This window comes from Pinus tabuliformis, chromosome 5_2 (assembly GCF_031772625.1).
Source record: "Pinus tabuliformis cultivar Carrire ecotype Pingquan chromosome 5_2, CPIR1, whole genome shotgun sequence".
In the NCBI taxonomy this organism is placed as follows: Eukaryota; Viridiplantae; Streptophyta; class Pinopsida; order Pinales; family Pinaceae; genus Pinus; species Pinus tabuliformis.
In genome coordinates, this window is record NC_142306.1 from 877,730,618 (window position 1) to 877,745,445 (window position 14,828).

General features: G+C 43.7%; 1 protein-coding gene across 4 annotated transcripts in view; it reads left to right on the top strand.

Moving 5' to 3' along the window:
- Window positions 1-14,828, top strand: part of LOC149162106 (protein DETOXIFICATION 44, chloroplastic-like) — a 559,183-nt gene that overhangs the window by 65,573 nt on the left and 478,782 nt on the right. For all 4 annotated transcript variants that reach the window (XM_089437140.1, XM_089437141.1, XM_089437139.1 and 1 more), the window contains exon 2: window positions 14,415-14,536. In XM_089437140.1, the coding sequence (XP_089293266.1) occupies window positions 14,415-14,536 (122 nt within the window). The remainder of the gene's footprint in view (window positions 1-14,414; window positions 14,537-14,828) is intronic.

Here is a 14,828-nt window from a genome sequence, read left to right on the forward strand (position 1 = left end):
ATAGGCCTGTGCAGAAGTACCTGCCCAAGCTACAAACATGAATCTGAAAAATAAGACCCTGCAAATTGTCTCACAATTAAATATGTATTAAAATATGTGATTTTTCTCACTCAAATAATGATGGCCAAGTTCAGATATTTTCTAGGCTGCTATGACAGTTTAATGATTAATCTATTTGAGGGCCACTTTTCATTCAGCATTGTTGCAAAACAAGGTTCATTTTCCATTTCTCTTTAGATTAAAATAGAAGTTATCTTGTTAAGTTATGGTATGTTCTATGCTTATAACAGTTTACTTCTTTTTATTATTATATTCCATCGATTAGCAATCACATGTACGTAAAGTAAAGTGCAGATAGAACATTAAACGATCGACAGAAAACAAGCCAAGACAAGAGACACAAGATGTGGCGGCTAGCCAGGGACAAACCCCACAATGTGTGGGGAAGCCCTTTGATCAAATATTCTTTTATCTTCAATAATTCAGCAGAGAGAAATAGTACAATAAATCTGATTCATATCAGAAGTAGCAAACCCTAGATCAGCAGCATCAGTATTAGCGGCTTCATTATCAAACTAGGGCAGACGATATCTCACAAATCGAACGTCGGATTGACTTCATTCCACCACCAAAAGTTTCGGCTTCCAGAGGAGGTTCAGATGAACCTACAGCGCAGTTCAGATGAGGAGATCTTCTAGGCCACGCAAGTCAATCTTTACTTCTGCAGTTGCAGCTCCAGTTTCAGCAGTTTCCGGCTTCAAACTAGGGCAGTCGATATCTCACAAACCGACCGTCGGATTGACTTCATTCCACCACCAAAAGTTTCGGCTTTCAAAGGAGGTTCAGATGAACCTACAGCACAGTTCCAAAGAGGAGATCTTCTAGGCCGCGCAAGTCAATCTTTACTTCTGCAGTTGCAGCTTCAAATTCAACAGCTTCTGGCTTCACATGTGTGAGAGAGAGAGACCCATTTCAGCGCAGTAGAGAAGAGACTCATATCTGCGCAGTAGAGAGAGAGAGATGTGATGAGATGAGTGAGTCCAAATGAGGAAAAGTCCTCTTATATTTATACACAATGTTGGTGGGTGAATAGATGCGACTGTTGGGCTTCTGAGCCTACATGAGTTGTAGGTCGGCTTGATAATAATTCCATAATCAAAATAAATTCATATCTCTATGAATACTTATCGGAATTGGATGATCTTTATATCAATCCTACACCTCTCGACGAGAGGAATCTAATAAAAATATTATCAGCCATGAATAAGATGACCCACATGAAGTTTTGCCCTGGTTGCCAATTTTAACACTCCCTCTCAACCATGGAGAACTTCATCTGCAATCTGTCTATTGGTCGTTACTATTCATCCATCAAATGCACTGCCTTGTACAGCCTGACCCTTGCCCTGCTCTGCTCTATTTTTCCTGTTCTGCTTTGTCTTGTTCTGCCCTACACTGATCTGTACTGTTTTGTTCTGTTTTGCTCTGCTCTTGCATTGTTCTGTTCTACTCTGCTTTTGTCTGAATTATGAAGAAGAAGAAATGATCGAGGATGTATCATACTGACTCAAAGTCAGTCTCAGAGTATGTACCACTGGTCCCAGACCAGTCTCAAAAAACCCAAAGTCAGCGTCATAGTGAGTACAACTCCAATGGTCCCAGACCAATATCATCCTCCATTGACTCAAAGTCAGTCTCAGAATATGTACCACTGATCCCAGACCAGTCTCAACCGACCCGAAGTCAGCGTCATAGTATGGTACAACTCCTACCACTGGTCCCAGACCAGTATCATTGATCCCAGATCAATGGAGGTCATCCTAGCGTAGGGAGTACGGTAGTTACAACGATGCGTCCATCAGTACTACTATGGTCCCTAACTTCATTTCCTTGCTCATTGATCAGATGAGAGGTACTTCCCATGAGTCCCAGACTGCATGGGTAGGATGCCTCGACAGGAGAACTAATCAATCCTGTCCCCACAGGAGAACACATCAATCCTGCTACAATTGCCATGGAGAACACATCAATCCAGGCCTCACAGGAGAACACATCAATCCTGCTACAATTGCCATGGAGAACACATCAATTCAGGCCTCACAGGAGAACACATCAATCCTGCTACAATTGCCATGGAGAACACATCAATCCAGGCTGCCATGGAGAACACATCAATCCAGGCCTCACAGGAGAACACATCAATCCTGCTACAATGTCGCCACGGGGTGTACATGTATACCACCAGGGGATAGTGAATAATCCCGTGGTCATATGCTGCTCCAAGAAGCACCCCGCACCCCCCTGGAGCTCTCAGAGCTCAATGCATCATACATGACCCTCATTGGAGGGTCTTTGAACAACTCCAAGTTGTTCATGGAAAGTCAGAAATTTTACTTTCCCAAGAGGTTTTGTCAAAATGTCGGCGACCTGTTCATCTGTATCGATATGATGGAGCCTCATAGCTCCCCGTTGCACCATATCTCGAATATAATGGTATCTGATATCAATATGCTTGGAGAGATCATGGAATACGGGATTCTCTAACAAACGAATCCCACTTTGGTTGTCACAAAGGATCACAGTGGTATCCAATGTGAATCCAAACAACTCACTGAAGAGTTTTTGCAACCAAACTTCCTCACAGGAAGCCATGCTAGCAGTAATATACTCTGCTTCGGCGGTGCTCAAAGCCACCGACTTTTGTTTCCTGCTCATCCAGGATATCGAAGCAGATCCCAAGGAGAAACAACACCCGGAAGTGCTCTTACGGTCCTCCACATTGCCTGCCTAGTCAGCATCTGTGTATCCAAGTAGTCTCACATCTCTAGCAATGTATCTTAACCCATAAGTGATAGTGCCACGAAGATATCTCAGCAGATTCTTGGCACCAATCCAGTGTATGTGGTGGGGTTCAACCATATGCTGGCTCAACGTGTTGACTGCAAAGCATATATCTGGACGGGAGTTCACTAAGAACATTAATGCTTCGACGAGTTGCCGATACTCGGTAGCATTTCGTAAAACAGGTCCAGCAGCACTACCGCTTAACTTCTTGAAGTCAAGCTCCATCGGAGTAGTTACAGGCTTGCAGTCCACCATTCCACTTCTTTCCAATATCTTTACCACATATTTTCCTTGAGATAGGAAAATTTCTCCTGGCTTTTGCCACACTTCAAGTCCTAGGAAGTAGTGCATCAGTCCTAGGTCTTTCATTTCAAATTCAGAGGCCAGCTCCCTCTTACATTTGTGAATGAGAGGGTCTGCACCTGTTAGAAAGAGGTCATCCACATACAACACCAGTATGAGAGGCTTGTCATCTTTAACCTTAAGGTAAAGGTTAGGATCGGCTTCACTCCTAGTGAATCCCAGCTTCATCAAGTAGCTATCGTTCCTCTCATACCATGCTCGGGGTGCTTGCTTCAGCCCATAGAGAGCTTTCTTCAACCTGCATACATGAGATTTTCGATCATAAATCTCAAATCCTTCGGGTTGCTCCACGTAGACCTCTTCTTTGATCGAGCCATGCAAGAACGCAGTCTTGACATCCATCTGATGTAGGTTCCATCCTTGTGAAGCGGCAAGGGTTATGATCGAGCGGATGGTCGTATATCTGGCAACAGGTGCAAATATCTCATCATAGTCTATACCTTCCTTTTGGGAGAAACCTCGAGCAACAAAACGAGCCTTATACTTTTCCGTGCTTCCATCTGCTGCATGCTTTATCTTGTAAAGCCATTTGGAAGTAACAACAGTCTTGTCCTGGGGTCTGGGAACTACTTCCCAAACATCATTCTTTATGATAGACTCATATTCTTCGGTCATAGCATCCTTCCATACTTGATGCTTGACGGCATCTGAGAATGACGAAGGCTCATTTTGTATGATCGTGCTCATGATGGTCAGGTATCCTTGATACCTATTAGGTTTCTTACTTTCATGAAAGGTTCCTCGGGGTGCAGCATGTCCTTCAGCATCATCAAGTAACCCCTTAAGCCATGAAGGCCTCTTCCTAGAAGAGGAAGGCTCATATGGAGGAGGATCAATCGGATCCATGGGTTCTTCTACATCAGGCATTGATTCATCATCCTTTTCTTTCGGTTCCCTGGTGTCGGCTTCTTGAGAGCTCCTCAAAGTCGGAAGATTGATCACCTTGCTGAGAGCCATATCTTCGTCAAAGGTGACATCATGACTAATTATGACTTCCCTTTGACCGGCTACATAGATTCTATAGCCTTTAGTATTTTCACCATAGCCCACGAAAATTCCCTTCTTTCCAGATGCTCCCAATTTATTTCTTTTCTCTTTCGGCACATGAAAGTATACAGGGCTTCCAAAAATTTTAAAATGAGAAACATCAGGTTTCTTACCGGTGAATTTTTCTTCAGGAGTCTAGGAACCCAATGCTTGATGAGGGCATCAATTTTGTACATATACGACGGTGATTGTAGTTTCAGCCCATAGAAACTTTGGAAGTCTTTGATCATGTAGCATGGCCCGGACAACTTCCATCATCGTGTGGTTCTTCCTTCCTGCCACACCATTCTGCTCAAGAGTATGTGGTGTAGTAGTCTCCCTCTTAATGCCAGCCTCAGATATGTCTGAGTGAACCAACTGTAATACATCGGAGGTCTTGCTTTGGCTTAAGGGGAACGGTCCCCTTGTGAGCTTTCCTTCGACACATCCCGGACATACACCTTCTTTCTCTACTTGGAATTCAGGCATCCCTGTTACCATCTGTCTTACATCGGGTAGAGCTTTGTAATGAAGGTGGGCAAACCTACGATGCCAAAGTTCGGACTGAAGCGTTGTGTCACAAGACATGACACCTAGCGGACTTCCACTGACTTGATATAAAGAATCAACTCGAAACCCAAGAGTGAAAGCATCTTTAACATTATTTTTCCATATGCGTACCTTACCATCGCTGAAGGTTACCTTATAGCCTTTGTCTTCCATTGCCGAGATGGATACCAGGTTCTTTTTGAGATCAGGTACATATAATACATCTTTTAAGTGAATCGTATTACCTTGATTCAGTTTAAGAGAAACATTGCCTACACCTTTCACTGGGTATTTCATGTCATCTCCAAGGACAATTTCCAGGTTAGTTTCTTTCTCTACCAGATTATAGAGTACTTCTTTGTAACCAGTGAAGTGTCTTGAGGCACCACTATCAATGAGCCAAATTCCCATTGAGTCCTGAAGGAGCGGAGGTAGATAGAGCAGCTGGTAGATAATATTCAGCCTGCTTATCGTCAACAGTGTTAGATTCTTACCTGGAATTTCTAGCCTTCTTGAATGGTTGCCCTCTTCCTTGATTTCCCGCATTCCTTTTTCCTTTGTTGTTGAATTTTCCATTCCTTCGATTACCATGAGAGGGATTTTGATCATCGTCATGGTGAGAGTCCTTTCTATCAGGGCATTCCCTTGCATAGTGACCTGCTTTATTGCAAATGAAACATCGTCCTTTTCTTCCACCCTTAAATCCAGCCTTTCTTTTCGATTTAGACCCAGAATTATTTCTTTTCTTAGCATGAGAAGAAAAAGCAGCAGGAGGACCTTTAGGCAAGGGCATTTCCTGCTCTTCTACCCTTGTTTGTTCTTGAATGCATCTAGCCATTAATTCCTCGAAACTAGGAATTACATTATTGTTCAGAAGAGTAGTCCTGAGCACATACCATTCAGATGGTAATCCTCCAAGAGTTGTGAGTGCCATTTCTCTGTCAGTAATGGTTTCCCCAATAGATAGGAGATCGTTCTTGATCTCGGTGATTCTTAAGAAGTATGCTTGCATACTTTCATCTTTACCCTTCTTGATTTCCCTCAACTTATTTCTAAGAAACAAAACTTGATTTGCATCATTAACTTTAAATAAACTCACCAGTTTGTCGTAGATTTCCTTGGAGGTGTCTAGATCAGAGATGTAGGCCACCAAGCGCTTGTCGATAGAGTCCTGGATGATCTTCTTTGTTTTGACTTCTCCATTTTTCCATTTGTTCCAGGCAGCAGCAGATGCATTTGATGAAGGTTCAACAATATTGCCTCTTACATGGTCCAGCACTCCTTGATCTTCAAGGGTTAGATCGATAGACATCTTCCATCCGTGATAGTCAGCTTTCTCACGGAGCTTGTCTTCGGTAGGAAAGAGTGTTGAGGACCCCATAGTTCTTTTAGGATAGCCTTGCCAATCTTCTCTTCAATGATTGCTCTTGCTCTTGCTCGAGCTTTGTCTTCACCTCAGCTCTGATACCATGTTAAGTTATGGTATGTTCTATGCTTATAACAGTTTACTTCTTTTTTCTTATTATATTCCACCGATTAGCAATCACATGTACATAAAGTAAAGTGCAGATAGAACATTAAACGATCGACAGAAAACAAACCAAGACAAGAGACACAAGATGTGGCGGCTAGCCAGGGACAAACCCCACAATTTGTGGGGAAACCCTTTGATCAAATCTTCTTTTATCTTCAATAATTCAGCAGAGAGAAATAGTACAATAAATCTGATTCATATCAGCAGTAGCAAACCCTAGATCAGCAGCATCAGTATTAGCGGCTTCATTATCAAACTAGGGCAGACGATATCTCACAAACCGACCGTCGGATTGACTTCATTCCACCACCAAAAGTTTCGGCTTCCAGAGGAGGTTCAGATGAACCTACAGCGCAGTTCAGATGAGGAGATCTTCTAAGCCACGCAAGTCAATCTTTACTTCTGCAGTTGCAGCGTCAGTTTCAGCAGTGTCCGGCTTCAAACTAGGGCAGTCGATATCTCACAAACCGACCGTCGGATTGACTTCATTCCACCACCAAAAGTTTCGGCTTTCAAAGGAGGTTCAGATGAACCTACAACGCAGTTCCAAAGAGGAGATCTTCTAGGCCGCGCAAGTCAATCTTTACTTCTGCAGTTGCAGCTTCAAATTCAATAGCTTCCGGCTTCACATGTGTGAGAGAGAGAGACCCATTTCAGCGCAGTAGAGAAGAGACTCATATCTGCGCAGTAGAGAGAGAGAGATGTGATGAGATGAGTGAGTCCAAATGAGGAAAAGTCCTCTTATATTTATACACAATGTTGGTGGGTGAATAGATGCGACTGTTAGGCTTCTGCGCCTACATGAGTTGTAGGTCGGCTTGATAATAATTCCATAATCAAAATAAATTCATATCTCCATGAATACTTATCGGAATTGGATGATCTTTATATCAATCCTACACCTCTCGACGAGAGGAATCTAATAAAAATATTATCAGCCATGAATAAGATGACCCACATGAAGTTTTGCCCTGGTTGCCAATTTTAACATATCTGATTTACTTTCTCCTTTGTGGCATTTCTGCTTCCATAGTAGGTGATGGCCACGTTCAAAGGTTTTGGAATTTGTCACGGTAAAACTCATGTATTTGAAACTACTACATGCTCTATTTTAATTGGAGATACAGTTCGATACAAAGTTGCCCCAAATAAATGGGGTTTTAAATGCATTAAATTACTAAAATAAAAAATCTAGTCTTCACTGTAGGTCCTTATAAGGAATCGTAAGAAACATTCAAACATTGCAGTATCTGGACAAACTTATATCCATTTTTCACAGACCCCATATGTCCAAACAAATTACATTAAGTACTTCTATATATATTAATCATTAAATAAAAACAGTGTTGATAACATTACTGATTTTTTGGCAACATGCTGAAAAATCAAGATTTTTTTGGCTAGCCGAATTTTCAGCCTAAAAAATATCATGAATTTTTCCTTGAAATTTTTTTTCTGATTTTGAAAAAATGAATATATTTTGTATTTTTTTAATGTTTGCTGTGGTTTACTAGTTTTTCCTGGTTTTTTCACCGATGCTTCCACAAAGATGTTTTCTGGACCCTCTCTGATATTTTGTAATATTCCTAATTAGCCATGGCTAATTGGAATATTCGATTTTGTTCAATTTTTGCCTTCTATAGTTATTTGTAAATAAAAAAAGTGAGGACGGGGGACATAACTCACTTTTAGAATAAAAAGTCACTTCCTAGTAGCACAACGTTGTGACTTAAAGGGGAGCCAAGGGGGCCAAAGGGGGACGCAGAAATGGAGCCCATGCAGACACATGGAGGGACTGTGCAGGAGGGAAGAAACACGTGGCAAGAGGGGAATCACGCAGAAGGAGGTGAGCCTTGGGATTGAGAGAGACAAAGGCTATAAAAGAGAGAGGAGCCCCCTCATTTTGCATCATTCGGTTATGTGCATTTGAGCTAGTCATTTCGACTTATGAGCACGCTGGCTATTTAGCTAGTCTACAACAATGTTTAGTGCATCGAGTGTCTCCATTTGGAGATCTCACCCTTAGCCCCGGGGGACTTCGAGTGCCTGCTCGGGTAAGGTAGTTCCATCAGTATTTTTGCAGCAGTTTCATTGGTAGTTGGCAGGAGGATTGAGCACTATAGATGACTGCGCAGTCTTGAGAGGGATGATGCAGTTCTTTCTGGCAGCAGTTTTGGGTTGGGGTTTTGCAGGAGGATTTATGCTGTGTGATTGAGCAGGGGACCAACCCTTGCCTATTGGAGGATTTTTGGCAGAGTTTCAGGCAGAGTTCTAGAGGGGTTTCTTCAGTGGCAGCGCAGAGCAAAGCCACTTTGGGGTCTAGTCCGATCCACTAGACCAGCCACACTCTAGGACGCTATCAGCATGACCCGGGACTTACAGGATGTCCTCCCAGGACCCGGACACCTTACCCCCAAAGACAACCTTTTTAGTCTAAGGGGAAGGATGCGAGGATTCCACCTCCAAAGGGGAATCCAGGACGAGTATAGATTGAGGACAATGTCAGGAGGGAGCTGAAGAAGAAGCGGTTGTGCTTCACATGTTAGGAGCCGTGGGCACCGGGACATAGATGTGCTGCTGGCAAAACACATTTTATTGAGGTCTTCTCTGAGAGCAGCGGAGAAGAGGATGACGAGGATGATGTGGAGGCAGGAGATAGCCATGCCATACAGGACCTTTGCCACCTCCACTGCCAGCAGCAGGTGGTGCATCTTTTACACCCACCGGAGGGGCCCTTGCAACATTGCGAGGAGTTCCTAGGTATTTGATGCTACGCATACGAGGGACAGTACGTGGTCAGTGAGTATCAGTTTTGGTTGACAGTGGGATGACCCACAACTTCATTGATGCATAGATGGTTGAGCGGAGAGGTATACATACATAGAGTTTCGATGGGTTTTCAGTCTTGGTCCCAGGAGATCAGACCATGACGTGTGCTCGTTATGTTCCAGAGCTTTCAGTGATGATGGGCACCTACACATTGATTGACCACTTTTTTGTGGTCAATATCCTGGACACAAACATGATATTGGGTGTTCAGTGGTTTATCACTCTAGGGAAGGTCACGACGGATTGGAAGATCCTAGAGATGGAGTGGGATGATGAGAAGACAGGGAGGCATGAGAAGATACAGGGACAGCACACATATCCGCCTCAGACTGTGTCGGCTCATCGGATGGAGACAGTCTTCCGGAACGGAGACATAGAGTGGGCAGTGGAGCTGCGTGCATCAGAGACAGGGACTACAGGGTAGACGGTACACCCAGAGATACAGTCCATCCTTGATCACTATGCCATAGTGTTTGGGGAGATTCCACTAAGACAGCCACCGAATCGGGGGTTTGAGCACACCATCAAGCTTGAGCAGGGCATACAGGTAGTGATCACCACCCCCTATAGGCACCCCAAGGCCTATCGGGATGAGATTGAGCGGGCTATCCAGGAGTTGCTGGTTCTTGGGCACATTCGACCGAGCATGAGTCCTTTTGCTTCTTCTGTGGTGTTAGTGAAGAAGAAGGATGGTACATTGAGGATGTGCATTGACTACAGGGCCCTGAACAAGAAGACCCTGAAGAATAGGTACCCCATACCCAGGATTGATGAGTTGATGGATGAGTTGAGGGGAGCACGGTTCTTCTCAAAGATTGATTTGAGATCTGGGTACCATCAGATTCTCGTGAGGGAGCATGACATTCCCAAGACCGCCTTCAGGTGTCATTATGGGCACTTTGAGTTCTTGGTGATGCCTTTTGGGCTAACCAACACCCCCACTACATTTCAGTCCTGCATGAATCACATCTTCCGTAGTCACTTGAGGAAGTTTGTGTTGGTATTCTTTGATGATATTCTCATTTACAGCAGGACCTGGGAGGAGCATCTCCAGCACATTGAGACAGTATTGCGTATCTTACAGGAGCAACAGTTCTATGCCAAACTCTCCAAGTGTGGGTTTGGGTTGACGGAGATGTTGTATCTGGGGCACATCATAGGGGTGGACGGAGTGAGAGTCCACGAGGAGAAGATTAGGGCAATCAGAGAATGGCCAAAGCTGAAAAACGTGACAGAACTTCGAGGATTCATTGGCATTTGTACTTACTACTGGAAGTTCGTCAAAGGTTTCACGCAGCTTGCTGCACCCTTGACGGATTTACGAGGAAGGGGGCATTCAGTTGGTCGGATACAGCGCAGCGAGCCTTTGACAGGCTCAAGGAGGTTATGAGCAGCTGCCCAGTGCTTGCGTTGCCAAATTTTATGCAGCCATTTGTTTTGGAGTGTGATGCGTCGGGAGGGGGATCGACGCAGTGTTGATACAGGGAGGTCACCCTATAGCCTTTGAGAGCCAGAAGCTCCTTCCGCATGAGAGGTTGTATTCTATATACGACAAGGAGATGCTAGCCATCATGCATGCATTGGCTAAGTATCGGCAGTATTTGGTGGGTAATTGGTTCAGGGTGAGGACTGATCACAACAGCCTCAAGTTCTTTTTGGAGAAGAAGTAGCTACAGGAGAGGCAACAGAAGTGGATCAGTAAAATCCAAGCATATGACTTTGACATTGACTATGTCAAGGGTAAGAACAACGTGGTAGCAGATGCCCTTTCACATAGACCAGCCATGTTGTCTCTTATGAGCTTGGATACAAACTGGAGGGCTCGACTCTTAGTAGAGTACTCCAAGGACAGGTTTGCATGTGAGGTTTTGGATGGTCTGGTGGCAGATGACAGGTACAGGGTGGTCGATGAGATCATCTATTACAGGGACCGAATCTTCTTGACTGAGGGGTCTCAGCTCAAGGAGAAGATACTCCAAGCATCACATGATTCACCATTGGCAGGACATCAGGGGTTTCCCAAAACCTACAGGGCCATTAGAGAGAGGTTCTCATGGAAGGGCCTCAAGGAGGATGTACTCCAGCACATCTGGGAGTGCGATGATTGCCAGAGGAACAAGGGAGAGATGAGCCATCCTGCAGGATTATTGCAGCCTCTTCCCATTCCGAAGGGGAAATGGGAGAGTATTTCGATGGACTTCATCACAGGGTTGCCCATGGTACAGGGCAAGGATTGTATCTTTGTCGTCGTTGATCGACTGACAAAGTACGCACATTTTTTTGCCATATCCGCACACTATACAGCAGCATAGGTGGCCGAGTTGTTCTTCAGAGAGATCTTCAAGCTACATGGTCTTCCTAAGACCATCGTCAGTGATAGGGACAGCCGTTTCATGGGCGGGTTTTGGCAGGAGCTTTTTCAGCTGGTGGGGACGGAGTTGACATCGAGTACCAGTTATCACCCACAGACGGATGGGCGGACAGAGATAGTTAACATGTGGCTGGAGGGCTACTTGCATAACTATGTCAGTGGGCAACAACGAGCATGGTTGAAGTGGCTGCATCTGGGGGAGTACTACTACAATACTTCACATCACATGTCCATTGGTATGTCACCATTCTATGCCTTATATGGGTATCATCCTTTATCTTTTGCTAACGTGATGTTTGGTGATAGCAAGGCTCCTAGAGCTAAGATTTGGATCCAAGAGAGTCAGGATATTCTCCGAGCTCTCAAGGATAACATTGCTACAGCACAAAACCAGCAGAAGTTGTATGCTGACAGGGGTCGGGTGGAGAGACAGTTCGAGGTAGGGGACATGGTCTACCTATGATTACAACCATATCGATAGTTGTCACTAAAGCAGAAGGGGGTTGAGAAGCTCAAGCCCCGCTTTTATGGGCCATACAGGGTGATATGCAAGATTGGACAGGTTGCATATGAGTTGGAGCTGCCCCAAGGCAGCAAGATTCATAACGTTTTTCATGTATCATGCCTGAAAAAGGCATTGGGGTAGTAGGTGACAGTGACAGATGAGCTACCACCCATGGATGATGAGGGGCATTTGGTATTGCAGCCGAAGGCTATCATTGATACCAGGGAGAGGCAGCTGCGGAGCAGGACGGTCCGGGAATTCTTGGTGAGGTGGAAGAATTTGCCGGATGAGGATGTCACTTGGGAGAGTGAGAAGATCTTGCAGCATCCATCACTTCAGTGGCTTAAGGACAAGCAACATTTTGCCGGGGAGACTGTAATATTCCTAATTAGCCATGGCTAATTGGTATATTCAATTTTTGCCTTCTATAGTTATTTGTAAATTAAAAAAGTGAGGACGGGGGACATAACTCACTTTTAGAATAAAAAGTCACTTCCTAATAGCACAACGTTGTGACTTAAAGGGGAGCCAAGGGGGCCAAAGGGGGACGCAGAAATGGAGCCCACGCAGACACATGGAGGGACTGTGCAGGAGGGAAGAAACACGTGGCAAGAGGGGAATCACGCAGAAGGAGGTGAGCCTTGGGATTGAGAGAGACAAAGGCTATAAAAGAGAGAGGAGCCCCCTCATTTTGCATCATTCGGTTATGTGCATTTGAGCTAGTCATTTCGACTTATGAGCACGCTGGCTATTTAGCTAGTTTGTAGCACTGTTTAGTGCATTGGGTGTCTTCGTTCGGAGATCTCACCCTTAGCCCCAGGGGACTTCGCATGCCTGCTTGGGCAAGGTAGTTCCATCAATATTTTTGCAGCAGTTTCGTTGGTAGTTGGCAGGAGGATTGAGCACTATAGATGACTGCGTAGTCTTGAGAGGGATGACGCAGTTCTTTCTGGTAGCAGTTTTGGATTGGGGTTTTGCAGGAGTATTTATGATGGGTGCATGAGCAGGGGACCAACCCTTGCCTGTTGGAGGATTTTTGGCAGAGTTTCAGGCAGAGTTCTAGAGGGGTTTCTTTAGTGGCAGCGCAGAGCATTGAGGAACTGCGCAGATCCCCAAGGGGTTGATTTTCGGGGGTCGGATATTCCAGGAAAGCTTTCTGGGTTTCTTGAGTAGAGTCCGATTCCAGAGTTTCAACCTTTTTTGAGGAGGGGAACAGCCCCAAATCCTCGTTTGATTTCCAGAAGGAGCAACAGCACGACAGTTTCCCAGCAGCTGGGACACAGATCAGTGTGAAGCCATTCCTTTGCTATTCTGAGTGTATTTCTTCACTTGCCTTGTGCAAGTCGAGGTGCCATCTTTCTAATCACCTCTTGTACTCATTCTATTGCTCGGTATAATAAAATGGCTTAGCATTTCTTGCTACATTTCTTGAGTATCTGTTTATATTTCATATATACACAATTGTTGTTGCACTACTGTTATTATATCTCTGCGATTTTCTCGGCTACTATACCACTTGTACGTTTTTTCTGGTTGAGACTTTGCTGGGGTTTAAGGAATATTCCGGGTTAGGGATATTACATATTTTTCCAATGCTGATATTTTAAACACTCAATTAAAGTATCTACCTATGAAGTCCTAAAATAGAGAGTCGAGTACTTCAAGAACAAGAGAAATATGACAATTTCTAGTCAATCATAATTTGACTTAACTTCATGGAATATATGTAATTGAGAAGTAGTGCAGATAAATGTTATGTTAATTTAATGAGTGGGAAATGGACATCAAGTGCATTCATCAGCAACAGAATCTCCCAATGTAAGTGAGAATGAATAAGCAAATAACTTAATTTAACTACCAATGCTAACCCACTCTGAAAAATGTTAATGTAATTTACTTAAAGTATCCCTTGGGCATCTAAGCATTATGTTCTCTCATAACTAATGGTGGAGAATTTTATCGACTAATCCTTTGTCAGTATATCCATGCTTTAAATCTTAACAGTGATAGAAGTTTAGAGTTTGATCCCCCAAGAAAAACAATACAAAACATTTTATGGGATTCTTTGGCTACTTAGTTTTCAATCCAAGAAAAGAAGGTTGTTGACTGTTTCTTTATTGCATTAAGAAAAGGGTAATTTTTTGGTGGTTACATTTCTGTGCATCAATAATGGAGCCTTGTGCCGACACAATCAATGCCCAAATTTTTATGGTGGAGACTGGAGTGCACCTGGATAGACAGAGCGATGGTTGCAATCATCCAGGGGCCTGGTTGGCCATGTTTGTTCTCACTTTTATTTCTATTAGAAATAGTGGATGAATGCTAAGACATAATAGAGTAAGAAAAAAAGATTATTGCTAATTTTGGTGTTGAATTTGCTTGTGCTTTACCAGTGATACCTTCAAGGCAGATGAGCTTGGCTGGGAGATTTCACTTATTGTATTTCCAGCAATTGTTTCTTTGGCAGCTGAACCTATTGCATCTCTGGTGGATACTGCATTCATCGGTCAGATAGGTATTCACAAAAGAGTCAGCCATGAAGCACCTTTCTTCATGGAATTTAAGGAGAATCAACTTTTTTTTTGTCTTCAAATTATAATGGAGAATAAAAGGTTCCTTTTGAGAGCCTACAGAGGTGCCTTTAAATATAAGATAACATTTTTATGGCCATCTCAAGTTACTCTCCCCAGGAGTGCTGTAATTTAATGAATAGAAAGACAAAATACTTGTAAGTTGTAATCCATTACGTGTACTTTTGTATTCAGTTGAAATTTATAGTTTTTATTCTCTCAAACTCTTGTCAGAGG